The 27,544-nt window shown below is 37.9% G+C and overlaps 1 protein-coding gene across 3 annotated transcripts in view; it reads right to left on the bottom strand.

Annotated features, from left to right (window-relative positions):
- LOC150084897 (zinc finger protein ubi-d4-like) overlaps positions 1-27,544 on the bottom strand; it is a 316,607-nt gene that overhangs the window by 255,944 nt on the left and 33,119 nt on the right. For all 3 annotated transcript variants that reach the window (XR_016547118.1, XM_090376684.1, XM_090376685.1), the window contains exon 2: positions 15,480-15,766. Coding sequence is in view for 2 of the 3 variants with exons in the window: in XM_090376684.1 (XP_090232810.1) it covers positions 15,480-15,766 (287 nt within the window). In the remaining variant the exon portion in view is untranslated. The remainder of the gene's footprint in view (positions 1-15,479; positions 15,767-27,544) is intronic.

The following is a 27,544-nucleotide window of genomic DNA, read 5'->3' as shown; positions in this document are numbered from 1 at the left end:
AAAAATAAAAAATAATAATAATAGTAAATTTAAATTAAATAAATAATTATTAATTAATAATAAGAGAAAAGGAAATAGACAACCTATGCATTTCCCTCCTCCCCTGGATAACTATCCAGCTGACCTTTGAATTTCCCTAAACTGTCGGCCACTATCACCCATTTAGGTAACTTATTTCAGTAATTTATAACTCACTTGCTAAAATCAAACTTCCTGCAGTCTAGTCTGAACATCTCTCCCATAACTTGAATTTATGGCCCCTAGTTCCAGAATCATTTATAACCTTGAAAATTTCATTCTAATTCATTTTATTATTGCCTCTCAGAGCCTTAAATACTGCAATCAAGTCACCTCTAAGGTGACTTGATTGAAGTGTTTAAGGTTGACTGTGGTAAGGTCACTGATTGAAGTGTTCACTGGAATAGAGCAACTCTATTCCAGTGAACATGACGCCCTGAAAAGTTCTAGTCCGACTTAAGGAATGTAGAGAATAATCCCCCATATCCATTAAACTTTTTAGACCCCTAAATTTCTCTAATGTCAAGGACCGAAGAAAATAATCGGTCCATATTTATTAAGCGGTTTAGACCTTCAAAATTTAATTTTATGTCAATCCACATAATGGTTTCCTTGCTGCCAGAGGTATGGTGTTTGAAGACAGAAGTCTTGAGTGCTCAATGTTGAGACTGAGGGGTCTGAACACTACGGTTCTGACAGTGGGGAAAATGTCCCACTTGTTTTGTAAAATTGATATCGCCTTCCCAAAGAATTATTAGCGCGTTGGACTAGGAGAGTTGGTTGAGAAGGAAGCTTCCTATATCTAAAATAAAGGTAATCCCTGTTGTTTCATAATATAATAGAATATAGGAATTATCGAGCACTTAATAGCTCTCTATTATCAAAACTTATTTGGTATGTAAAGTTTAGTAGCTTCCACAATCCCTTCCCTGAACACTTACTCATTTATCATGTATCAAAGGTGAGTGGCCCTCTAAGCACCTCAGATTACAACTTTCTCATGGTCTCTTCTCCAATGGATCTTTTCTCAAACTCGTGTTGTTTGGCATCACAAGAATGTAAAATGGGATGATCCATGAGATTCGTTTTCTTCTTTTCCTTAGTTGGATTACTGTTTCAAATCTTCTGATGTCAATGTTTGCTCAGATATGTGAGCGAAATTATTCTCATAGAGATGAAATCTTTTATTCCACACTCCACCTTAAAATCTCATCCTTTACACCAAGTGCATAACAATTGTAAAGCAGTTATTAATCAGTCCAAACTAGATACTGAACAGGCTAAGAGCAGAAAACTTACTTCTTGTCCAAATAGCAGTCAGGCATTCTGGTCTCTTGCCAAAGGTATCGGCTGCAACTTTTGCCTAATTCTTCACCCACCTCTGTTAAAATCCCGATAGTTCGATTGCCACCTCAGCTAAAGGTAAAACTGACATGCTGGAATCCTACTTTTCTTCTAGTACTCATGATCTTGGTAAACAACCTCCTACCATTCCCAGTATACTCCATTCAATGACACCTGTGGCCTTCTGTCAAAAGGATGTCAGAAGAATTTTGAACAGTCGAGATGCCAAGAAAGTGCCAGATCCTGATGGCATTTCTCCACTTGTTGCTCCTGAGCTTACTCCTGTTCTGTGTCACCTTTTTACACTTTCTTATTCCTCTGGAGCTTTTCCTTCTGCTTGTAAATTTACTCATATCCAACAAGTAATTACTCTCCATCTGAAATCTAAAAAGGTGTGACAAATTTCTCCCATCCAATTATCATCCCATTGCACTTACATTTATCTTTCTAAATTAATGGAGAAATCTATTAAATGCCAACTCCTAAACTATCTAGAAACCTTCCATTTGATCAATGATTGCCAATATGAATGCCAACGGTGTAGATACACTGGCTTACATTACACTTCTATGAACAAATTCAATAGAAAAGTTTGGTGAAACTCAAAACAGTGGCTCTTAACATTTCAAATGCTTTTCATCGTGTTTTGCATAAATGTCTTCTAAATAAGCTTCCATCTTATGATTTACCAACTTTTTTTTGTAATGGCATATACAGTTTTCTCTGTGACCATGCGCTACAGGTGATGGTAGATACTGTTCAAGGTAAAAACCTTGATCAGTATCTCTTATTTGGTATGTAAAGTTTAGTAGCTTTCACAATCCCTTCCCATACACTTACCCATTTATCATGTGTCGAGGTGAGTGGCCCTTTAACACCTCAGATCACAACTTTCTGATGGTCCAAATGGCAGTCGAGCATTCTGGTATCTTGCCAAAGGCATTGCCAAGAGACCAAAATGTTCTCTGTCTTCTAATTTCTCCATTAATACTGGTGTTCTCCAAGGTACAATTCTTTCTCTTACTCTTTTCCTCTTTATATTAATAACCTTCTTCGATTGACTGGAAATCCTATCCATAGTTTTGCTGATGATAGCACATCAGCAAAACTAATGAGACTCGTAATAGAGAATAAAAATGTATGGAATGCATATAAATTAACAAGCGACTCAGAAGCCTATGGCAGATATAAGCTAGTCTGTAATCAGGTGACAAAGGAGGTTAGGCAGGTGAAGGCAGATTACGAGAAATCCTTGGCAAAACATGCTAAGAAAAACAGCAAGGATTTCTTTACTTATATAAACTCTAAAAGGAAGGGGATGAATCTGATTGGTCCATTTGACATCGATGGTTCGACTGTTGATGATCCTGCTCAGATAGCAAACAAACTGAATGAGTATTTTGCGTCTACATTCACACATGAGGAATTATTAAGGTTTGGAAATGGCAGAAAGTTATCAAATTGTAGCAGGATACTTAATGATTTTGAAATAACTGAGAGCAAAGTGGAGGAGAAATTGTTGAAGTTAAACATAAGAAAAGCACCTGAGGTGGATGGGATCTATCCAGTTATATTAAAGGAGGCGGCAAAGCAACTAAGCAAACCCTTAGCCATAATTATGAGAGTGTCCTTGGACTCAGGGGAGGTTCCCACTGGCTGGAGATGTGCAAATGTATCCCCAATTCACAAAGGGGGATCGAAGGGTGACACGAGTAATTACAGACCAGTTAGTTTAACTTCTGTTCCGGGTAAAATAATGGAGTCACTGGTTAAAGCTGCATTGCTGGATCATCTAGACAAGACTGCAGCAATAATTCAGACACAGCATGGGTTTGTTAAGGGAAAGTCTTGTCTGACAAATTTGATAGGATATTATGATGTGGTTACAAAGGAAATGGATGCAAAAAATAATTTTGATATGATATATTTGGATTTCAGGAAAGCTTTTGACACTGTTGCGCATGGAAGACTATTGTACAAATTGGAGCAGAATGGTATTAAGGGTAAGTTGCTACAATGGATAAAAGGATGGTTAAGTGGGAGAAGACAGAGGGTGGTAATTAATGGGTGCTGCTCTTCTTGGACTAATGTTATTAGTGGAGTCCAACAGGGTTCGGTGTTAGGTCCACTGTTGTTTTGTATATTTATCAATGATATTGGTGAAGGCATATCAGGCTTAATGTCGAAGTTTGCAGATGATAGAAAGGTTGGCAGGGTTGTTAATGACAGTAATGGCAGTGTGCTACTGCAACAGGATCTAGATAATTTGAGCAGATGGTCTAAGAAGTGGTAACTGAAGTTTAACCTTGACAAATGCAAAGTACTGCATATGGGTAGAAGTAATCCCAGAGAAACATACCAACTGTGTGGTACTACACTTAAGGTGATAGAAAATGAAAAAGACCTGGGAGTAATTGTGCAGTCAGATATGAAGTTTTCTGAGCAATGCAGACAGGCTGCCAGTGCAGGTAATGGGGTTTTGTCAATGATATACAGGAATTTTGCTAACAGGGAAAAGGAGGTGATTATACCTCTGTATAAGGCAATGGTCAGGCCATGCCTTGAGTACTGCGTACAGGTCTGGAGACCTCATTTTAGGAAGGATGTAGATTTACTTGAGCGTGTACAGAGAAGGGCAACAAGATTGGTGAGGGGAATGAAGGGATCCTCTTACCAAGAGAGGCTTAAGTTCTGCAAATTGCAGTGGCTGGAGACTAGGCACCTGCGCGGTGATCTCATTGAGGTATATAAGGCCTTGAATGGGTTGATCACGCTGAATTCTGATGGGATCCTTCCACTTGTTCAGGTTACGAACCTAAGGGGGCATAAATTCTAATTAAGAAAAGACAGATGTAGATTAGATGTGCGGAAATTTGCCTTTAGCCAGCGGGTGGTTAATTGCTGGAACAAACTTCCATCTGTCATTGTGGAAGTTGATAGGTTGAATAAATTTAAGGAGGAATTGGACAGGCATTTAGAGGGAATGGTGTGATTTTTTTTTTTTTTTTTTTTTTTTTTTGCTGATGCTGCATAAGCTCATACACTTGCTTTCTTGCATCAAATGCCACTACTACTACTACTACTACATTGCATTTCACCTTCCAATTTGAGAAACCTTGCCCTGCACAAACAACTTCTGCTTTTCGAATATCCACTACCACTTCCTTAAATTCTGATATCCAGTGGGGCAAAGATAACTCAGCTGATTTCAATACTTCTAAAACTCAGCCGTGTGTAATAAAGCACAAAAAGAATTCTTCTGCTCCTATGCTTATCTTCGACAACACTCAGATTTCTAGTTAAGATCACATATCTCTATTAGGGATTACCCTGACTTAAAATCTCTCTTGGCATAAGCACATCAAAAATATTGCTTCCTCTGCATCTAAAAAGCTGGGTTTTCTCTTTTGCTCTCAGTGTTACTTTTCTTTTAAACAACAGTTTACTCTGTACAAATCTGAAATCTGCCCTATCATGGAATATTGTCCCCACATCTGGGGTGGTGCCTCCATAACCTCTCTCAGTCTAGAGGACAGGTTGGTTAATTAATGACCCATCTCTTACAAAATCTCTAAACTCTCTTCCTCACAGATGTTCTATTTCTGCTGCATGCCTTTTCTACAGATATTTCCATGGGCACTGTTCTTCTGAATTGGCTTCTATAATTCCCCCCCCTCTCTCTCCAAACTAGTCCAAACACGTTTCAAGCAGTCAGCATCCTTTCACTGTCCAAATTCAAACTCACAGAACCAACTTTTCTTTTTCTGCATTTATTCCTTCAACTTCCGTTTTCTGGAAAAAGCTCCCATCTTACATATTTTCTGAAAATTACAATCTACAGAAATTCAAGTCAAGTGTCAGATAACTTCTTAACCTTCAACCCAAGCATGGTACTAAGTACTAGAGGTTCTAATACCATTTTTTTTGGGTGGGGGGGATCATTAAAAAAAATGCAGCTATTAGCAACACCAGTTGGTCCCACTGATAATTAAAATTTAAAGACTGCCTAATTCCACAGTATCCACCTTTAAGAAAGCAAAATCCCTTCCCTTTACCACTGCTTCTAGTGTTTCCTTTACAAGCATAATTACAAGAAGGTTTTAATGCAAAAAGATTTTCTGCTGATAATCAGATCAGATATCTCCCTAATATCAATTATAGCTGTACCAAAATCTAAATACATGATGTAAAAATTATTTTTTTGAATCCATTTCCTTTGTGATTTCTTCACAATAGTACTATTTCCATTATTATTATTATTATTAGCCATATGGTGCAAGCCATTAGCCATATGCTGCACCAGCCAAAAAAAATTTCTGAGTTACCCTGAGAGAGAGAGAGTCAGTGGTAACAAAGAAAAACATCACTTAATTGACTGGTGTCATCCATAACATTTCAGTTAAAATAACTTCCAGGGCTCACATCTGGTGAGTATGGGCTTGGCACATACTCACCAGATGTATGGTCCTGAGCTGGGTATCATCATTCTCTTTCTTGGTGAAGCTCTCTCTCTCTCAGGGCAACTTGGATTTTTTTTTGGGTAGCTTTTTGCACCATACAGCTAATATAATAAAAAGTAATTAGCAGTAGGGAAAAAACCCTCCCATTATACCGTTCCATTCACTCCAAAAATTTGCCTAGTTCTGCCTTCAATTTATTTAAGCTTGTCAACTTCCACAACGACAGATGGAAGGTTGTTCCAGCAATAAACTACCCACTGGCTAAAGGCAATTTTCACACATCTATTCTACAACTGTCTTTTATAAATTTGAATTTATTTCCCACTCAGGTGCACAATCTGAGCAGGAGGAAGAATCCCATCTGCACTGAGCTTGCTCGAACCATTCAAGGCCATATACAACTCAATTGGATCACCTCACAGGTGCACAGTCTCCAGATGCTGCAATTTGCAGTACTTAAGCATTTCTTGGTAAGAGCAGCCCTTTGTCCAAAAGTCTTGAGACCCATATGCAGTATTCAAAGTGCAGCATGACCATTTCCTTGTACAAGGGGATAATCACCTCCTTATCCCTGCTAGCAAAATTCCTGTATATCATTGACAAGACCCCATGAGCTGCTCTTGCAGCCTTCCTGCACTGCTCAGAAAACTTCATATCTGACTGCATAATTACCCCCACATTTTTTTGTTCTCCACTACCCATGAGGGTAGCACCACACAGTTGGTACGTTACTCTAGAGTTACTGCTACCCATATACAATATTTTGCATTTATCAATGTAATAAATTGGCATTTCTCAGCCCATCTGCCCAACTTTTCCAAATCCTGCTGCAGTAGCATACTGCCATTACTGTCACTGACCACCTTGCCAACCTTTGCAATGTCCGCAAACTTGGACATGATATACCTTCATCAATACCATTGATAAATATATAAAACAACAATAGGCCCAACACTGAACCCTGGGGGATTCCACTAATAACATTAGTCGACAAAGAGCAGCATCCACTGATTACCACTCTCTGTCTTCTCCAACTCACCACCCTTTTATCCATTATAGCAACTTGCCCTTAACACCATACTATTCCAATTAGTACAGTAGTCTTCCATGTGCAACAATATCAAAAGCTTTCCTAAAATCCAAGTACAGGAACTCCCTGACTTATGTAATATTCGCCTTACGCAATTCGACTTTACCTAAGTTTTTGACAGCCAGTGCAAACTGAAAAAAATATGGAAATGTATTTTGCATCTGTATGGATAAATGGAGGTATTGTGAAAATATCGTAATGTGAACCTAATAGCATTTTTTTTGTAATTTGTTTCCAAGTTCTTGGAAGTTGAAAATTTCACTATATTAAATCTCTCTAAAAGGTCATATTTATAATGGAAATTGCACTACCCTTTTCATCGTTATCATATGTTCCTGTTATAAGAATCAATTTTGAATGCCTTTGTGATATTTTTCTAAAGCACATTTCTGGAGGTAACAACCAAAAAACAATAAAAACAATTTGCACTTTCGAGTTTATTGGTCTTCTCTGTTAGTGCAATCTATTATAAATTTATTGGTCTTCTCTGTTAGTGCAATCTATTATAAATGGGTAGCAAAATCGATCTTGTTGCATTTGCGATAATCCCGATTACTGGAATTGTGTGGGTTTTTAAGTTATAGTATTATGGTGAAATGAGTTCCCCTTCACTGAAAACTTCAATCATATAAAAAACATAAATAAATTTTCAGAATCTTCTCTTCATTCCTATTTACTTATTAAAATGGTGAAGGGAAAGGGACCAATGGAAAGTGCAAGTGCTGCCAGTGCTATGAAATGAAACAAAATTTATTTAGAAATGAAGGTGATTAATTAAGAAGTACGAAGCAGGAAAAAAGTTTGTCATCTATTGCACGGAATTAGGTCTCGCTGCTACAACAGTGAATACTCTTTTAAAGGACAGTGTGCTTATAAAAGAACATGTCAAAGGCTCAATGCACTTAAGTTCAACAGTGATCACAAAAACAATGTTCAGGTGCTATATCGAAGATGGAACAGCTATTAATAATATGGATGGAAAATCAGATTCAGAAGCAAGTGCCCCTGAGTCCAATGGCCATTCAAGCAAAAGCAAGAAGTATTTATGAAGATATTAAGAATACTACGGCAAAACCCAAGTTCGAATTCCAATTCAAACGTGAGAGTCATATTTCTACCGCCAAGCGTGACTTCACTGATCCAACCTATAGATCAGAGTGTAATTTCGGATTTAAAAGCATACTATTTAGGTACAACATTTGCTCGAGCATTGTCTATAGTAGACAGTGACAAAAATTTTACACTAAGAGACTTTTGTAAATCTTACAATATTTACCATGCCACCTTAAACAATAATAAGGCAGAAATTACTAAAAGATGTTTAAATGGCGCATGTAAGAAAAATGCACATGGCATGTAAAAGGCTTCGAAGAGTTTGAAAAAGATGAATCACATGAAGAGGTTACAGATAAGATTGTAAAGGTTGCAGAGCTACTTCAGTTGGAGGTTGTTGCCAAAGACGTGGAGGAGTTAATAGAGGAAGAAGAGAAGGAATTATCTAACGAAGAACTTATTGACTTGCATGCAGTGATAGTGAAAGAAGAAAATTCTGAGGAATCTCAAGATGAACCAAATGAGGAGCCGAGATGATCCTTCATCACCAGAGAGATGGCAATGGCGAGGTTTGAGAAAATGGATTCTGACAGCAAAAGATTCTTAAAAGTTAACAGAGAGGTGAATGATATGCTTGCTTGCTACAAAGAACTCTACAATGAAAAGAAAAAAGCCACCATCCAGTAATCCATTAATATGTTCTTTTGTAAGGTTGGGCAACCGACCCCTTCTAAATCTCCACAGCCCTCAACCTCCACAGTGGCGCCTCCATAGCCAGGTTGGCAGGAGCAGCAGTGCATAGCACACGCTTCTTGATTAGACTGGGTTTCGAGCCCGTGGCCACCAAATACGGAGGATGCGGAAAAGATCAGGGAATGACCACCGCATATCCCCATGCTAATGCTCCTAAAAACCAAATAACAAACAAACAAAAACCTCCACAGAGGCGTACTTATCAGCTGAAGACGTTGATTTTGGCAATGATGATCAAGAGGTAAAACTTACCGATGTTATGCTGTCTCCTCTCTTTTTTTTAATTTTATAATTTTGAAATTTTTAATTGCACGCTTTTGCAATTTTTCCCACGCATGAGATAAAAAATTGAATAAATGCAATAAATAATTCTATTCAATAAATGGAGGAAATTCCGACTTACATAGAGTTCCGCGGAACGCAACTCTTATGTTAAACGGGAAGTGGCTGTATATGATATCAAAATTATTTTTTGCATCTAGTTCCTTTGTGACAACATCACATTAGTATCTGCTCCAATTGGTCACACAAGACTTCCCATGCTGTGTCTGAACTATAACTGCAGTCTTGTCTAGATGGTCGTGCAATGCTTCTTTAACCAGTAATTCAATTATTTTTCCAGGAACACAAGTTAAACTAACAGGTCTGTAATTACTCGTATCACCCTTTGTGAATTGGGGATAAACTTGAACGTTCCAGTCTGTAGGGATCTCCTGTGAGTCCAAGGATGCTCGCATAATTATGGCTAAGGATTTGCTTACTTACTTTGCTGCCTCCTTTAATATAACTGTATAGATCCCATCCACCCCAGATGCCTTTCTTATGTTTAACTTCAACAATTTCTCCTCCACTGTGCTTTCAGATATTACAAAATCATTTAGCTCCCTGTTAAAGTTTGATAAACTTCTGGTCTTCACTTCCCTACAGAGTTCCTCATGTATGAATGTAGATGAAGAATACTCATTCAGTTTGTCAGCTACCTGAGCAGAATCATCAAATCAAACCATTGATATCAAGGTGACCAATCTGATTCATCCCCTTTCTTCTAGTGTTTACATAAGTAAAGAAGTCTTTGCTGTTTTTCTTTGCATCCTTTGCCAAAGATTTATTGTAATCCATCTCCACTTGCCTAACATCTTTGTGACTTGATTATAGACTAGCTTATATGTACCACAGGCTTCTGTGTTGCCTGAAAATTTATATGCATCCCCAGTCTTCTCTGCCTTTTTCGTCTCTATGATTTTAATCTATAGTGGATAGAATAAAAAAAAAAAAAAAAAAAACAAAGACCAGTGGATGGCAGAAATAAGTAAACAAGAAGCACTAGTGGAAGTTGAGAGAACATAATGCTATTAGTGGTTGTGTTCCCTCTGTTGAGAACAGTGAGAAATCAGTGCAGAGACAATTTATTTTTCATCAAAATTTTATGCAAAATGATAAGCTATTTAGAATAAGTGCTAATGTGATTAAGGCTATGAAGTATCTGCATACTGCATCTGTAAATTGCATATATCCTCTGATCAGTCTGCCTGTTTTGTGGAATCGAAAAAAAAAACCTCTTTCCATGAGAAAAGCCCATGCAAGCCTCATTCAAGTTGACCATGGTGTGAGAAGTTCCATATGTTTCACCCATTCGGGCAAGAATCAAATTCATGCCTTTTCCACATGGTGTGGAATGTTGGCAGTCACAGTTATGAGATTGACTGCCAACATGGTGGCACTAATACGAGGAAATTACTATAATCAAAATGAAAACAATATAAATGAATGTAAAACACAGATTATGCTAATGTAAATATAGTTTTATATAGTCTCCTGCTCAATAGGCAATAACGTATCAAGTTAAATTTATTCCCAAAATTCTACTAATATTTAAAACTGGAACTTTAGCATAGGATTCTATTCTTAAAATCTGTACTATAATTCAGTTTTGAATGCAAGATGTGCATCAACAGCAATAATCCACTAGCAGATTCTGAAATTTTATGGTGAAGATATTATGAGCTGGTGGGCGTAATAATATGGTGTGTGGAATTTTGTAGTAGAAGAGTTAGTATGGAGGAGTGTCGAGAAAAGAACAGTTGTTGCTATTAGTGTAAATATGCATTAATAGCAACAACTGCAGATAACATTAGATATTGGAGCATCCTGTATTTAACTCTCACCTGGCATCTAGCAATTACCATCATTTTCTTATATCCTGTATTTAACTCTCACCTGGCATCTAGCAATTACCATCATTTTCTACATTGAAGCAAAGTACTGGAGGCCACACCGCACTTTAAAGTGATGACATTGTGGTGTTAAAAGAAGTGAGATAATGGTTGAATCAAAAGGACAAAAAACTTCCAAAAAAAAGAGAACAGAATAACAAAGTCCAAGACACATCTCCATTACTTTTGCTTTGACTGCCATCCCACTACATTCAAAAGTAGTGGGATGGCAGTACAACTAGCCTGCATTGTTCATATGCATAATAAATAGTTTCAAATTAAATGCCCTGTAAACTTAAATAAACAAAGCATTTTTAATTAAATAATCATTCTTGAACTCATGTGAAAGTAATAATGCCAGAACTTCAGCATATTACGCAGTAGGTAATTATTTCTGTTACCATTATAGAAAAAAAAACTAATCAACCAATCATCTCTTTATTATTTTATATATTAATAGAATAAGGAAAACCAACCTATGCCCTGGGAAGAGCTTCTCAGTCCTTTGTAAGGTTGGAGCAACACTGTGACCTATGTTAACACAAAGACCGAAGAAATACACCACCAAGACAATTGCAGACTCCCAAATAAGAGACACCCTGAGGAAATCCAAATAAAGATTTTCTCTGGAAGTACCCACACCTGTCAACCCCCCCTCAAAAGATTGTATTTCCATAGTGAACTGCTGAAAAAGCCAAACATCCACTAATGCCCCTATATGACCTATGGAAAATCAAAACAAAAGAACTTAACTAATCACAGAAACAACTCAATACGGCCAGCCCTCAAAACCAAATTTTGAGCCAACCAATGTCAAATCAACAAAGCCAAAAATACTGTAAATATGCAATATAAAATTAACAAATCAGACTATCGAAGAAAATAAATGAATATAATTAAATAAACAAAATAATATTAATTAATAATATTGGTTAAATCCCAGCTGGTAACTTAAAAGAAAATAATTGTGAAAGAACACATACAGGGAGGGCTAACTGCACCAAAGATCACATAAAAATTAAAAAGAAAGGAGGGGAACAGGAAGATGAGAAAAAAAAAGAGAAAAATATTACTGACAAACTAATTTTAAGAAAAATATTACTGACTGTCTGTACCAAATAATAACTTCAAATAAGAACTTAAAAAGAAAGAAAAAAACTTACATGTTATATTTACCCAAATAACTGAATATTTGTATTAGTAAATATTCAGTTATTAAGGTAAATATAACATGGTTAATAAATCAGTTTAATAAAATATCTACATCAGTTTAATAAATATTTGCATTAGTTTCAGCTCTGTCGACTTGCCATTGGTCGAATCAAAATTTGCATTTTGTACATGTCTTTTTTAAGTTAGTCTGAAGAGGGCTGGCTGTATCTGAGTTTTTTTTTCTGTTGTTAGTTACTTTTGCTTTGACTTACTATATGTTATATAGGGGGCACCAGTGGATGTTTAGCTTCATTTCAGCAGTTCAATTTATAGATACAACACCTTTTGGATACTGACAGGTGTGGATTTCCCTGAGGAAATCATGCCTCTGATACCCTTATTCTTTCTTCTTATTATTTTATTTTATGATTTCAAAGTCTCTCTTATTTGGGAGTCTGCTTTTGTCCTGATGTTGGATTTCGTCAATTTTTTTGCATGGCTCACATCTGGTGAGTATGGGCTTGGCACACCCAGGGTTGTTGTTGTTATTTGGTTTTTAGGAGCATTAGCAACTAAGACCATATTGCTCCGGGGATATGCGGTGGTCATTCCCTGACCTTTCCGCATCCTCCGTATTTAGTAGTCACGGGCTCAAACCCCAGTCTAATCAAGAAGCGTGTGCTACGCACTGCTGCTCCTGCCCACCTGGCTACAGAGGCGCCTCACACACACCCAGGGTCTTGAGCTAGATATTATCGTTCTTCTCTTTCTTGGTGATTCCCTTCCCTTCTACTTCTGACTCTTATTCTCTCTCTCTCTCTCTCACAGGGTAATTCAGAAATTTTTTTTTGGCTGGTGCAACATAAGCCTCGGGCTTCCTTGCACCATAGGGCTAATAATAATAATAACATACATCGCAGCATCGCTCCAGCCTTGCAAAGGACTGATGGGCTCTTCCTGGGGTGTAAATATGTTTTCCTTATTTACCTAATTAGCATTAGCAAGGGCACATGATGCAAGAAAGCAAGCGTATATAGCATCAGCCAAAAAAAAAAAAAAAAAAAAAACCCTTATTTCACCCATCCACTTGCTCCAAATGTTTGTCAAGTTCTGCCTTGAATCTATTTAAGCTATCAACTTCTACAATGACAGATGGAAGTTTGTTCCACCAACCAACTACCCGCTGGCAAACTTCCACACATCAATCCTACAACCGTCTTTCCTCAATATGAATTTATGCCCTCTCAGGCGATTCTGGGCAAGAGGAAGAATCCAATCTGCATTGAGCATGCTCAAACCATTCAAGGCTTTATACACCTCAATCAGATCACCTCGCAGGTGCCTAGTCTCCGGACACTGCAATTTGCAAAACTTAAGCCTTTCTTTGTAAGAACAACCCTTTGTTCCATTCACTAATCTTGTTGCCCTTCTCTGTACTCATTCCAACAGCTCTACATCCGTCTTAAAATGAGGCCTCCAGACCTGTATACAGTACTCAAGGTGTGGCCTGACCATTGCCTTATACAAGGGGATAATCTTATCCCTGCTAGAAAAATTCCTGTATATCATTGACAAGACACCATGAGCTACTCTTGCAGACCGTCTGCTCTGGTCAGAAAACTTCATCTCTGCCTGCACAATTACCCCCAGGTCCTTTTCATTCTCTACCACTGTCAGTGTGGTACCACATAGTTGATATGTTACTCTGGGATTACTGCTTCCCATATGTAGTACTTTACATTTGTCAATGTTAAACTTCATTTGCCACCTCTCAGCCCATCTGCTCAACTTTTCTAGATCTTGTTGCAGCAGTGTACTGTCATTAGTGTCATTAACAACCCTGCCAACCTTCGTATAGTCTGCAAACTTGTACATTAAGCCTGATATACCATCATCAATATCATTTATAAATACAGAAAACAATGGACCCAACACTGAACCCTGAGGGTCTCCACTAATAACATTAGTCCACGAAGAGCAGTGTCCATTGATTACCAATCTCTGTCTTCTCCCCACTCAACCATCCCTTTATCCATAGCAGCAATTTGCCTCCAATGCCACACTGCTGCAATTTGTGCAGCAGCCTTCCGTGTGCAACAGTATCAAAGGCTTTTTTAAGATCCAAATATATGATATCAAAGTTATTCTTTGCATCCAGTTCCTTTGTGACTTCATCATAGTATCCAATCAAATTAGTCAGACAAGACTTCCCCTTAACAAACCCATGCTGTGTCCAAGCTATAACTGAAGTCTTGTCTAGATGATCCTGCAATGCTTCTTTAACCAGTGCCTCCATTAACTTCCCTAGAACAGAAGTTAAACTAACAGGTCTGTAATTACCTGTCTCCCTCTGATCCTCCTTTGTGGATTGGGGTCACAATATGTTGTTGTTGTTGTTGTTGTTTGGTTTTTAGGAGCATTAGCAGCTTAGGCCATATTACTCCAGGATATGCGGTGGTCATTCCCTGACCTTTCCGCATCATCCGTATTTGGTGGTGACGGGCTCGAACCCCGGTCTAATCACTGCTGCTCCTTCCCACCTGGCTACGGAGGCGCCTCACAATATGTAATATGCTGGAGTTGCAGCATTATTACTTTCAAATGGTTTACGAGCGATTATTCAATTAAACTGTTTGTTTGTTTTGGTAAATATACCATAGAAATTTTTTCCTTTTGTTTCATTTAAACTTACCTTCTAACTGCCCCTCATAATGTTTCTTTACTTAGCATTTATGGAAGCAATTATGAAAGAAATAGTTATTAGGACAATCTTGGTTTAAAGAAAAATTGTTATATTCATTTGTAGTTACTAGATAATTCACACTTTACAATCATTCTTCAGTGGAGAATGGTTAGTCATAACACTATGAATAATGATCATATCTTTTTCAACTAAGGATGAACTTTTCAGTCATACTGTGAGAATCAACATTAGCTTAGATATTATTGTGAACAAGTGATTTCTTATTATTCCAAATAAGACAAACAGATTCTCACACTATGACCTTGAAAGATTTGTCTTTGGTTGAAAGAAGTAAAATACAATTATAATTGACAACATGAACAAAATTTCTGCTTTTCGCCAACATGAAATTTTAAAAAAAATTAATTAATAATAAAATAAACAACAATGCATTATGTATTACATAAGTTGCAATGAAGTTCTAAAGTGTACAACTGGTTCTTTTCATGATTTTGATCAAAATAAATGACCTATCACTCACTACTCTTTATTTATTTTTTTTTTAATGAAGCTTTAGGAGTCTACAAAACAGATGTCAGTAAACAGCTGAATTTATTCTTAACATTTTCTAAAAGTTTCTTCTGTGCAAGAACATTTATCTGACTAGTGACTTCAGTTGTCTTATGCTGTTTTAACACCTTAAGTGTTCTTACCTGTTTCATTTGCATCAACTTCCTTGGCATATCGTGTAAGGTAGCGATCATTCATTAAGTACTGCCTTCTTTTCTTTCTCCATCTTTTTGCAGGATATGTATATATCTGACCTTGAGTTATCCCCGGCATTCTTTGCCACTTCTGCATCCACAGCACACAATCACTTTGGGCTACTCCAGTCTGTGCATCCAGGAATGGTAATCGCATCTTTCGTTCCATACAAAGCCGAGTATTATAACTAGCAGAATTTTCTATTGCATCTTTATAGAATGGATCACTAAGAACACTATATTAAAAAAAAGGGGTGTGCTAATTATATACCAGAATGCATCTGCACTGTAATAATACAGTAAAAGCTCATTACAATATGTATAATGAGAATATGATTCATTTTGGATATTATAATTCAATTTGGGTCAAATGCATTCCCATTAAACATGATGTACAAATCAGATTCCATACGTGTTTCTCTGGGCTTCTCCAAGCAAAAGTGCCCACAAAAGAATTATAAAAATCTACTCCTATTGCTGACCTTAAATACAAAGTGAAATAATTCTATAAGCAGTAATGCTTCATGTAATAGGTTTTTGCCACTAAGAAATAATGATGGCAGCCTTTCTTTGTGCTGTATCTGTCAGTTAGTAAAATAGCAAACGGTATACATCAATTTATCTTTGGAAAAATTTGTTTGTGAAAATGGAAGCTATCAAGTTAAAAAAACACAGTTTAATGCAGTAAAGAAAATACTCAATGTGTCATCAAGCCTATAAAGGGTAAACATACAGAAACTTACCACTCTGGGATTAAATATCTCAACAGCTGGTTTCAAGTTTCTGAAATTTCATATGCAGGTTAAAACCATACACATATGTATAGGTAAGTTTCAAGTCTTGCTTAATGACTTGAAATACCATTATTCCCACTACTATTACAACGGGAATAAGGGAATATAAGGAAGTATAGGTTTCATACATAGCTATATGCAATGAATTTCCATTCATTAGATAGGAGGGAATGCATTCGGTGGGTGGCAGACATTAGAGAAGCGCGACATTTCAACCAGTATGTTTTTACCATCACAGACAACAGTATCTTTGCTCCAAAACTATGTTTGGGTGAGGTAGGGAATGACATGATACACAAAACTTTGATAGCAAAAATCTGCCAGGGTGAAATTGATGGTGCAGAGGTAATGTAGAGCAAATATCATCTTTTAAGGGCACAAAAGGTGATATTGTTGTACACATTGGCACTAATGATATTAAGAGTAGGAGACAGGTGGAATTACTTAACAAGTACAGGTCAATGTTGAAAAAAAGCTATGAGTTAGTGTTGAATTTGAAAGCGTCTGCAATTCTGCCCACACTCAATAGGAGGGAGTATATGATGAGAGCCCTGTTGATCAATCCGGCCCTGGAGAAAATGTGCAAGGCTCAAGGGATAGAATTTTTCTCAGACTGGTGGTCTGTGCTTGTTAACAGGAGAGACTGCTTCTATAGGGATGGGATACACTTAAATAGAAAGGGTGCAAGGATTTTTGCTAATGCTATCAAGGCAGTGTTAGGTGGGTCGGAAAACTGCTAACTTAAGGTACACAGACTAATAGATTAACAGTAGCCGATGGGAGAGATTAAAGTGATTCTTGCACTGCTTCTATTGGAATGATCAGCAGCCTGGAAAACAAGGTGCAGGGGATTCCAGAGACTGATGGGAGCCATTGCAGAATAAGTAAATACATGGGTTCTTAGCTACCCTATTGCTGACCTTCAGCAATAGGAACAGGTGCATGTATACTTGTGTGTACACCCAGGCTATATCAGAGGGGGGGGCAGTTGTTATGGACCTACGATTTTGAGGGGCCTACTCCCCTGGTAGGTTGAACAAAATTAAGATGTTTTACTTAACATTTTTTTTTTTTTACTACAGATCAGTTTTGTGGGACAATGAAAAAATATGAAAGTGGTGCAGAAAATGGAAAGCATGCCAGATTGCAAGAAGAAGCTGGTCAAAAAATTGAAATCAATTACTGACTTCGTAATTAAGGCATCGCCATCAATGTGAATCAGAGAATGACCATGCTGATCTTGATAAGCAGGCTGGCTGTTGGACCAGGACCAGCTACAGAAGGTAAAACTCCCAAAGAAACTGACGATAAACTGATAGAGCAAACAATGGAACCACGATTGCCAACTGAAGCTGATGCTGATAATAATGAAAAAGGGTCTGCAGCTGTAAAATCCGCCACATCACAAATCGACACTGGACTTATTGATAAGAGGAATAAAATTGACACTGAATCATTTCTAAAAGTTCAGGACTTTGAAGTACCAACTGATGTCCCCAAGGAAAAGGATAATCACTCATTTCCAACTCGCCTTTTTACAGTAACATTGACAAATGAAGAGAAATATAAACGAGATTGGCTGTGTTGAAGTCAAGCAAAGCAGTCACTGTATTGTGCACCTTGTTTTTTGTTTACCAAGAGGGATGTCTCTTCTAATGTGACTGTATTAACCAGTCAACCAGGATGGAGTATTGAGAAAGGATGGAGAAAATTAAAGGATAGCATTCCAAGTCGTGAAAATTCTAACTTACACAAGGAAAACTATATTGCATGGAAAAAAGCAAGTAAAGCAGCAATGAGTGGTGCTTCAACTTCAATTGACAATTATATTTTGACTAGCTCAAGGCTGAAAGTAATAAATGGAAGGAAATTCTTCATTGCATTCTTGATATCATCCTATTTTTGTCAGAGAGGGGGCTCACTTCAATGTTCTTCTGAACAAATTGACGATAGCCATAATCGAAATTTTTGGGGTATTGTTGAGCTTCTGAGCAAATATGATTCAGTATTAGCCAAACATGTTGCATGTGTACAGAATGTACAGGCGAATGAAATATGGCTCCAGGTACACTACCTATCAAATAAAATACAAAATGAGTTCATTAAAATCTGTGAACCATTTGTGCAAAAGAGCATTATTGAAGAAATAAAAGCTATAAAGTATTTTGCTGTTGATGGAATGCCTGATTTTTCTCGCAAAGTACAGCTATCATTCATCATCAGATATGTGAAGAGGGAAGATACCAGTTTTTCAATTGAAGAACGCTTTCTTGCATTTCATGAATTTTCCAAAAAGACAGGTGAAGAAATTGCAGAGAAAATCTTAAGACTTCTTAGTAAGTCTCGATCTGAACTTTGAAGACTGTGTGGGTAAAGAAAGATATGACAATGGCTCCAATATGGCATGAAAGTACAGTGGTGTATAGGCTATCTTAAAGGAGAAGAATGAGAACTGCATTTTCTCCAATTGTGCAAATCATACTCTAAATCTCATTGGTACGGAATGTGCTGAAGCCTGCAGTGAAGCTATAACATTCTTTGGAATCATACAGAAAATGTTCAATGTCTTCAGTTCAAGTCCCCAGCGGTGGAAGATACTGAAAGAACACTTTCCTGTCTTACTACATAAAATGTCAAAAACAAGATAGTCAACAAGAATTGACTGTGTAACACAAATTGCACAGCATTTGGATAGTGTTAGAAATGCAGTGGCATAGCTGAGTGCAGTTACTAATTTCAGAGCAGAGTGTAAGTCTGATCTTCGGGGTATCAAAAAATACCTTTGAATGTGTACTGATGTCAGCCATTTGGATTAAAGTTCTCACAATGATCCATGAGGTCAACTTGGTAATAGAATCTCGTGATGCCACATTATATGTAGAAAAGGACAACACTGATCAACTACGGGCAGATATCCTAAAACTGAGAGAGAAATGGAATGATATATTTAAAGAAGAACAGCATGTATCAATCAATATTGGTGTGCCAGATAGTTTTGCTACTTGCATAAGGTACCCAACTCAAAAGGACGCCGAAAATTACTTCAGGGTGAATGTGTTCTTCACCCTAATTGACTTTGTTATTGATGGCCTTTCACGTCACTTTTCTGCAGTCAGGGACATTTGTGGATTTTTTGATTTTTTGTGGCACTTTAAGTTAGATGAGAATGAGTTGTTATAAAAAGCTAAACAGTTTCAGCCGTGATACCAAAGTCATATTTCAAGTGATATTCAGAGTGAAGTGCTGCTTCTTAAAAGAATTCTTGATGTGAATTTCAAATTCGATGCTGTGTTACCGAAGAAAATTTATGTTCAAATACTGAACATGAGATTCAGCAATGTTTTCCCAAATGTCTTGGTCTTGGCGCATTATAGCCTTAGATGCTAATGCGCCAATAAAATCTAAACAAACCAAACAAACCAAACCCAAATGTCCTCATCGCGTTGCACATTTTTCTGTCATTTCCAGCAACAGTGGCCTCTAATGAGAGGAACTTCAGTGTCTTAAAATTAATTAAATCATACTTTCAGTCCACAATGGTGCAAGAACGTTTGAATTCATCGTCGATGTTCAATTTTGCCTTGTCGATGTTCAATTTTGAACATCGACAAGGCAAAGTTGCTTGATTTTTCTGGTAATAGATGAATTTGCTCAAAGAAAAGCATGGAAAGCACTTCTGAATGTGAAGAAGTGATGACCATTTCTGATCTGAACTTCCAAATACAGTTCGAATGTACTACTGTATTTACTGCTTTTTATTACCATACTGTACTCTATTGTCTTATATACCTTTTGAATAAAATTACTTGCCATTACCTTTTTTTTATAAATCATTCTAGTTCTTTTATTCTGTTCTGTTACTTGTAAGTACATCGTGTACACTACATGTATATACCCATATATAAATCATAAATCATATGTATTTCGGATTAGGTACAAAAATACGTAAGGAGCAGTTTGAAATGGGGGACCTACATTACCAATCTGGCCTGGGCCTATTTTCCTATTACCAGCTTTGCAAGGGCCTGTGTACACCAATGCTAGGAGTTTGTAAACAAATTTGATGAATTTGAGGTGTTGGTCAAAACATCAAAGGCAGATATGTTAGGATATCAGAGATGTAGCGGATATAAGATATAAGGAATGCAGATTTGGAATTTGGGAATTAAATGTGTACAAGAAGGATAGATAGGAGAGGAAGGGAGGAGGGGTTATGCTATTAGTTAAGAAACACAAAATCTAAGGAAGTACAAGCCAGTCGACATGGCTGGACAGTGCAGTGTTCAGTCAGTTTTTTTTTTTTTTTTATGTGAACCCCAAACACAAGAGGTATTAGAACCTATAGTACTTAGTACCGTGCTTGGGTTAGGGTTGAAAGAGAAGTATGGGAAGAATGCCGGAAACTTTTCTCTAGAGACTAAACATGGGTTTCACCATTTCAAGCCTCCAATAAGCAAAGTGGTGGTATTGCACCGGTCGATGAGAGTCATCTACCACCTTCAAATTTGGTGTGACATAAGCACTGGGAAAGCAAAATTGAGAGTGGGAGTGTGTTATAGGCCTTATGACTCTGATGAGTATAATAAACAACTGTACAGAGAAATAGAGTAGGCCAGTAAATAAGAGTATCTTATAATGGGGGATTTTAATTTCCCAGATATTGAATGGAATTTGTGGGTTGGTCACTCACACACTAGCAAGGCTTTGTGGATTTATCGGATGATTGTTTTCTACAGCAGCATATACAGTATGCAACTAGAGGTAGTAATACTCTTGATCTCATTATCAGTAGTCATTCTTCATGCATTAAGAATCTGCAAATAAAGGAATCACTAGGTGGCAATGATCACAGCGTGCTGAAGTGAGATTTACTCAAAGAGGTAACTACTATTTTTGCTTTCGTAAAGGTGATTACGATGGTCTGAGACAGTATTTAAATTATACAGGGTGATTCCTACCAGTGCGACAAACTTGCAGGTGGTGTAGGGGGCACAAAGACGAATCGGAATCATATAGTATTGCAGGATCCGAAATGCCTTCATCATGCGGTAGAGGACGTTGAACGGGAGGTCGCATGAACAGCGATCCCACTGGAAGTCAGCATTTGCGAACCGGTTCCTGAGGCAGTAGGATGGAGGAGTATTCAAATTGAACTGGCCGACATACACCTCGCGCATGGAGCTGCGGACTGTAATGGTGTGTTGCTCTGCTGTTGTCGTTATTTGGTTTTTAGGAGCATTAGCAACTAAGGCCATATTGCTCCGGGATATGCGGTGGTCATTCCCTGACCTTTCCGCATCCTCCGTATTTGGTGGTGATGGGCTCGAACCCCGGTCTAATCAAGAAGCGTGTGCTACACACTGCTGCTCCTTCCCACCTGGCTATGGAGGCGCCCGCGGCACTCTGCGCTTATACCAGGCACATTTCCCGCACAGGCAAGCTCCTCATCATATGATTTTCGCACGTGTGCACAGAAGGTTACGTGAGACTGGTTGTTTCACGAGAGGTACCATGAATCGAAAGAGAATGACGAGGACGCCAGACAATGAGGAGAATGTCCTGCGTCTTGCAGAAGGCAATCCGAGTACGAGTACTCGAGTGATAGGCCAACGATTGAGTATTTCCCAATCCACTGTATGGAGGATACTGTCAACAAACCAAATGAGTTCATACCATCTGCAATGTGTCCAATCATTGGAGCCTGCAGATTATCCACTCTGGAGGACTTTTGCTACTTGGTTCCTTCAATAGAAACACTTCGCAAATGCTGACTTCCTGCGGGATCGCTGTTCACGCGACCTCCCGTTCAACGTCCTCTACCGCATGACGAAGGCATTTCGGACCCTGTTGCTATGTGATTCCGATTCGTCTTTGTGCCCCCTACACCTCCTGCAAGTTTGTCGCACTGGTAGTGAATCACCCTGTATACGGTGGGACCAACTGATGATGTTATCAACAGCAAATTAAAAATGGGAAGCATTCAAAGAATTAATCTTCGAAGCTACTAGATTTCATACCAAATAAGAAATATTTTTCAGGGTTTAGGTCTAAATGGAGGTCGGATGAACTAATGAGACATGTAGCAGAGAAGAAAATGCATGGGACACATATAAATTAACAGTAAAAAATTCAGAGCTACAGGGCTCAATAACTTCCACGATTTTTTAATATATTAAAAAGTAAGAGATTACCTCAATCTTTTTCGCGGAATGCTTCCAGTCAATTTTCTCTCGCATTCCATGAAAAAGCCTGAGGTAATCTCTTATTTATAATAAATTAACAGACGCACAGAAGCCTATGATATATATAAGCTGGTATGTAACCAAGTCACAAAGGAGGATAACGCAGGCATAGGCAAATTATGAGAAATCTTTGCAAAGAATGCAAAGAAAAACAGCAAAGAATTCTTTACTTACATAAACTCAAGAAGGAAGGGGATGAATCAGATTGGTCCACTTGATATCAATAGATCAACTTTTGATGATTCTACTCAATAGCTAACAAACTAAATGAGTATTTTGCATCTACATTCACACATGAGAAGTTATTCAGGGAAGAGAATGCCAGAAGTGAATTAGATGATTTTGTAATAACTGAGAGTAAAGTGGAGGAGAAACATAAGAAAGACACCTGGGGGTGGATGGGATCTATCCAGTTATATTAAAGGAGGCAGCAAAGGAAGTAAGTAAACCCTTAGCCATAATGAGAGCTTCCTTGAAATCAGGGCAGCTCCCCACAGACTGGAGATGTGCAAATGTATCCCCAATTCACAAAGTGGGATCGAAGGGTGACATGAGTAATTACAGACCAGCTAGTTTAACTTCTGTTCTGGGTAAAATAATGGAGTCACTGGTTAAAGATGCATTGCAGGATCATCTAGACAAGACTGCAGCAATAATTCAGACACAGCATGGGTTTGTTAAGGGAAAGTATGGTCTGACAAATCTGATAGGATATTATGATGTGGTTACAAAGGAACTGGAAGAAAAAAATAATTTTGATATGTTATATTTGGATTTCAGGAAAGCTTTTGACACTATTGCGCATGGAAGACTATTCTACAAATTGGAGCAGAATGGTATTAAGGGTAAGTTGCTACAATAGATAAAAGGATGGTTAAGTGGGAGAAGACAGAGGGTAGTAATCAATGGGTGCTGCTCTTCGTGGACTTATGTTATTAGCAGAGTCCCACAGGGTTCGGTGTTGGGTCCACTGTTTTGTATATTTATCAATGATATTGATGAAGGTATATCAGACTTAGTGTCGAAGTTTGCAGATGATACAAAGGTTGGCAGGGTTGTTAATGACAGTAATGGCAGTGTGCTACTGCAACAGGATCTAGATAATTTGGGCAGATGGGCTAAGAAGTGGCAACTGAAGTTTAACCTTGACAAATGCAAAGTACTGCATATGGGTAGAAGTAACCCCAGAGATACATACCAACTGTATGTATCTCTGGGGTAACTGTATTTTTCATTTTCTACCACTTAAGGTGGTAGAAAATGAAAAAGATCTGGGAGTAATTGTGCAGTTAGATATGAAGTTTTCTGAGTAATGCAGACAGGCTGCCAGTGCAGGTAATGGGGTTTTGTCAATGATAGGAATTTTGCGAGCAGGGAAAAGGAGGTGATTGTCCCTATGTATAAGGCAAAGGTCAGGCTACGCCTTGTCAGGCCACGTACAGGTCTGGAGGCCTCATTTTAGAAAAGATGTAGATTTACTTGAGCGTGTACAGAGAAGGGCAACAAGATTGGTGAGGGGAATGAAGGGATCCTCTTACCAGGAGAGGCTTAAGTTCTGCAAATTGCAGTGGCTGGAGACTAGGCACCTTTGCGACAATCTGACTGAGTTGTATAAGGCCTTGAATCGGTTGAGCACGCTAAATTCTGACGGGATCCTTCTACTTGTTCAGATTACGAACCTAAGGGGGCATAAATTCAAATTAAGAAAAGACAGATGTAGAATAGATGTGCGGAAATTTGCCTTTAGCCAGCGGGTGGTTAATTGCTGGAACTAACTTCCATCTGTCGTTGTGGAAGTTGATAGGTTAAATAAATTTAAGGAGGAACTGTACAGGCATTTGGATGGAATGGTGTGATTTTTTTTTTTGGCTGATGCTGCATAAGTTCATACCCTTGCTTTCTTGTATCACATGCCACTACTACTATTATCTGTCATTGTAGATGATGTTAGCTTAAATATATTCAAGGCAGAACTAAACAAACATTTGCAATGAGTGGATGGGTGAAATGAGAAGGGTTTTTTTTTTTTTTTGGCTGATGTTATATAAGCTTGCTTTCTTGCATAATGTGCCTTTACTAATGCTGTAGTATTTCTACCCATTTAGGGTAAGTGTCTTACAGGATGGCACTCTACACCTCACACTACCATCAAGTAGTTGTTTGAAGTTCACAAGTAAGTCACCTATACGGCATGGACCCTAAAACACGACATCAAACCAACATAACATTTGTAAGTTTCTGGAGCAGCTCCTCTGATAGAAGTTCCTGCACCAATTAATTTTTTTTTTTTGGTGTTAATAAACATGGAAGATTACTGATTAGCACCATGTTTCCCAACCTAGGATTGGGATAACTTTTTTATGAAACCCCCAAACATGAGATGTACTTAGTACAAGGACCTATAGTACTTAGTACCCTGAATGGGTTGAAAGTTGAGAAGGTGAGAGAAGATATTTGTTGATGTTCGATTTGAAAGAAGGAAGGTTATTCCAGAGAACACAAGTTGAATGAATAAATGAGGAAGAAAGAAAGTCGGTTCTGTGAGTTTGAAGTTGGATAGTAAAAGGATGTTGACTGGTTGTGGCATATGTTCAGACTGCTTTGGAAGAGAGAGAGAGAGAGAGAGAGAGAGAGAGAGAGAGAGAGAGAGAGAGAGAGAGAGAGAGAGAGAGCAGGAATTATAGAAGCCAATTCAGAAGAACGGTGCACATGGAAGTATCTATAGAAAAGGCATGAAGCAGGAACAGAATGTCTCTGAGACAGAGAGTGGAGAGACTCTGTTAGAAATGAGCCATTAATTAACATAACTGCTAAGAAACACTTGTCATGATGAACCGAAGATGATAAATGAAGAGCAAAATAAACACTCACAAGGGTAAAATTGAGTATACTCAGTTATGCAAAGCCATTAGAAAGAGACTCAGAGAGGGCATAAGAAGATTTAACACAAGAAAAGTAGAACAAGCATTAAGGGAAAACAAAGGACTTAAATCAGCAGCTATATGGCAATGATGTACTTTATAAAGGGGAAGACATAATTCAAATAGCAGAAGAATACTATAGAGAATTATACAAGGAGTGAGGGAATGATGCCAACAGTGGGGAAGATGGATCACAAATTAGTAACACATACGACATACTCAATATCCTTCCTGATGAGTTAGAACATGCATTGAAGAAAATGAAGAATCAGAAAACCCCGAGGGAAGATGAAATTACTGTAGAGTTGTTAAAATCGGAAACGAAGAGACATGACACAGAAACTGGCAAGACTTTTCACAAAATGCACTAACAGATTAGAAAGAATACTTGATGATAATCAACTGAAAGAGCAAGCTGGCTTTAGGGCAGGATTCTCAACTATGGTTCACCTTCACGTAATATCACAGCTAATGGAGAAAGTAAATGAATATAAAACGCCATTATGCCTGGCATTTGTGGATTATGAAAAGGCATTTGACTCCGTACAGCATAAGGCAATGTTTCGAGCACTGGAAAGACAAGGTATAGACACCCCATACATTATGACTGAAGAAAATATATGAGAACGCTACCTCCTTTATTAGACTAGACAAAGACAATAGCAAATAAAATTGAGAAAGGAGTTTGACAAGGAGACACAATATCTCCTTGTTGAGGGGGGGGGGTACATAGACTAATGGATTAACAGTAGCCGCTGGCAGAGGTAAAAGTGATTCTTGCACTACTTCTATTGAAATGCAATTGAGCAGCAGCCTGGAAAGCAAGGCAATGGGAATTTCCAGGACTGCTGGGAGTCATAGTGGAACAAGTAAATACATAGGCTGTGTTAGGGTAACTAAGAGTAGAAACAGGTGCATGTATACTTGCATGTACACCAATGCTAGGAGTATAGTTAATAAATTTGATGAGCTTCAAGTGCCAATCAAGACATCAAAGGTAGATATGATTGGAATATCAGAGACATATTGTCACATAAGCAGTGCAGAACTGGAATTTTTGGAGTACAATGTGTACAGAAAGGATAGACAGGACAGGAATGGCGGAGGGGTTATGCTGTTAGTTAAGAAACACATAAAATCTAAGGAACTGCATCCAATTGATGTGGGGGGACAATGCAATGTTGAGTCTGTTTGGTGTGGCATAAGCACTGGGAAAAGAAAAATGAGAGTAGGCGTGTGTGTGCTATAAGCCTAACGAATCTGATGAGTATAATGAGCCATTGTGCAGAGAAATAAAGTGGGCCAGTAAATTAGTGTCTTATAAGGGGGGATTTTAATTTCCCAGATATTGATTGGAATTTGTGGGTTGGTCAATCACACACTAGCAAGGCTTTTGTGGATTTATTGGATGATTGTTTTCTACATCAGCATGTTCGGGAGAAAACTAGAGGGATTAATACTCTTGATCTGATTATTAGTAGTGCATCATTATCAGTAATGCATGATTATCAATATTCTTCATGCATCAAGAATCTGCAGATAAAGGAACCACTAAGTGGCAGTGATCACAGTGTGCTGAAGTGGGTTTTACTCAAAGAGGTAACTACCATCAAGCGTAAAGGGAAGGGTTTTTGCTTTCGTAAAGGTGACTACGGTGGTCTGGGTTTGGGTTTTATTGGCGCATCAGCAACTGAGGCTATAATGCGCCAAATACCGGTCATATTATAAAAAGTTAAAACATTCAGCGACCTAAGTAGTTAGGCCACCATGTCCAGATATATAATAACAGGTATATAAAAAATAAACCAATCAAGAGATAACAATAACATAAATTTTAAATACAATTAAAAACTTTTATTGATTTAAAATAGTTAAAAACAGCAGACACGTTGTCATTGTCAGATAAAATCTGACTGAGTGTATAAGGTTCGGTCAGATGATTAAAAGCAGTAAAACGCATGCTGCTAAAATCTGGACAGTCAATTAAAAGGTGTCTAATCGTTAAAATTGTGCCATAGGCAGCAGTTATTATTGGGAATTGCTGATTTGGCTGCAGC

This window comes from Mastigoproctus giganteus, chromosome 6 (assembly GCF_048544385.1).
Source record: "Mastigoproctus giganteus isolate SK-2022 chromosome 6, ASM4854438v1, whole genome shotgun sequence".
In the NCBI taxonomy this organism is placed as follows: domain Eukaryota; kingdom Metazoa; phylum Arthropoda; class Arachnida; order Uropygi; family Thelyphonidae; genus Mastigoproctus; species Mastigoproctus giganteus.
The sequence above is the reverse complement of the archived record's forward strand: the minus strand, read 5'-3'. Positions and strand labels throughout refer to the sequence as shown.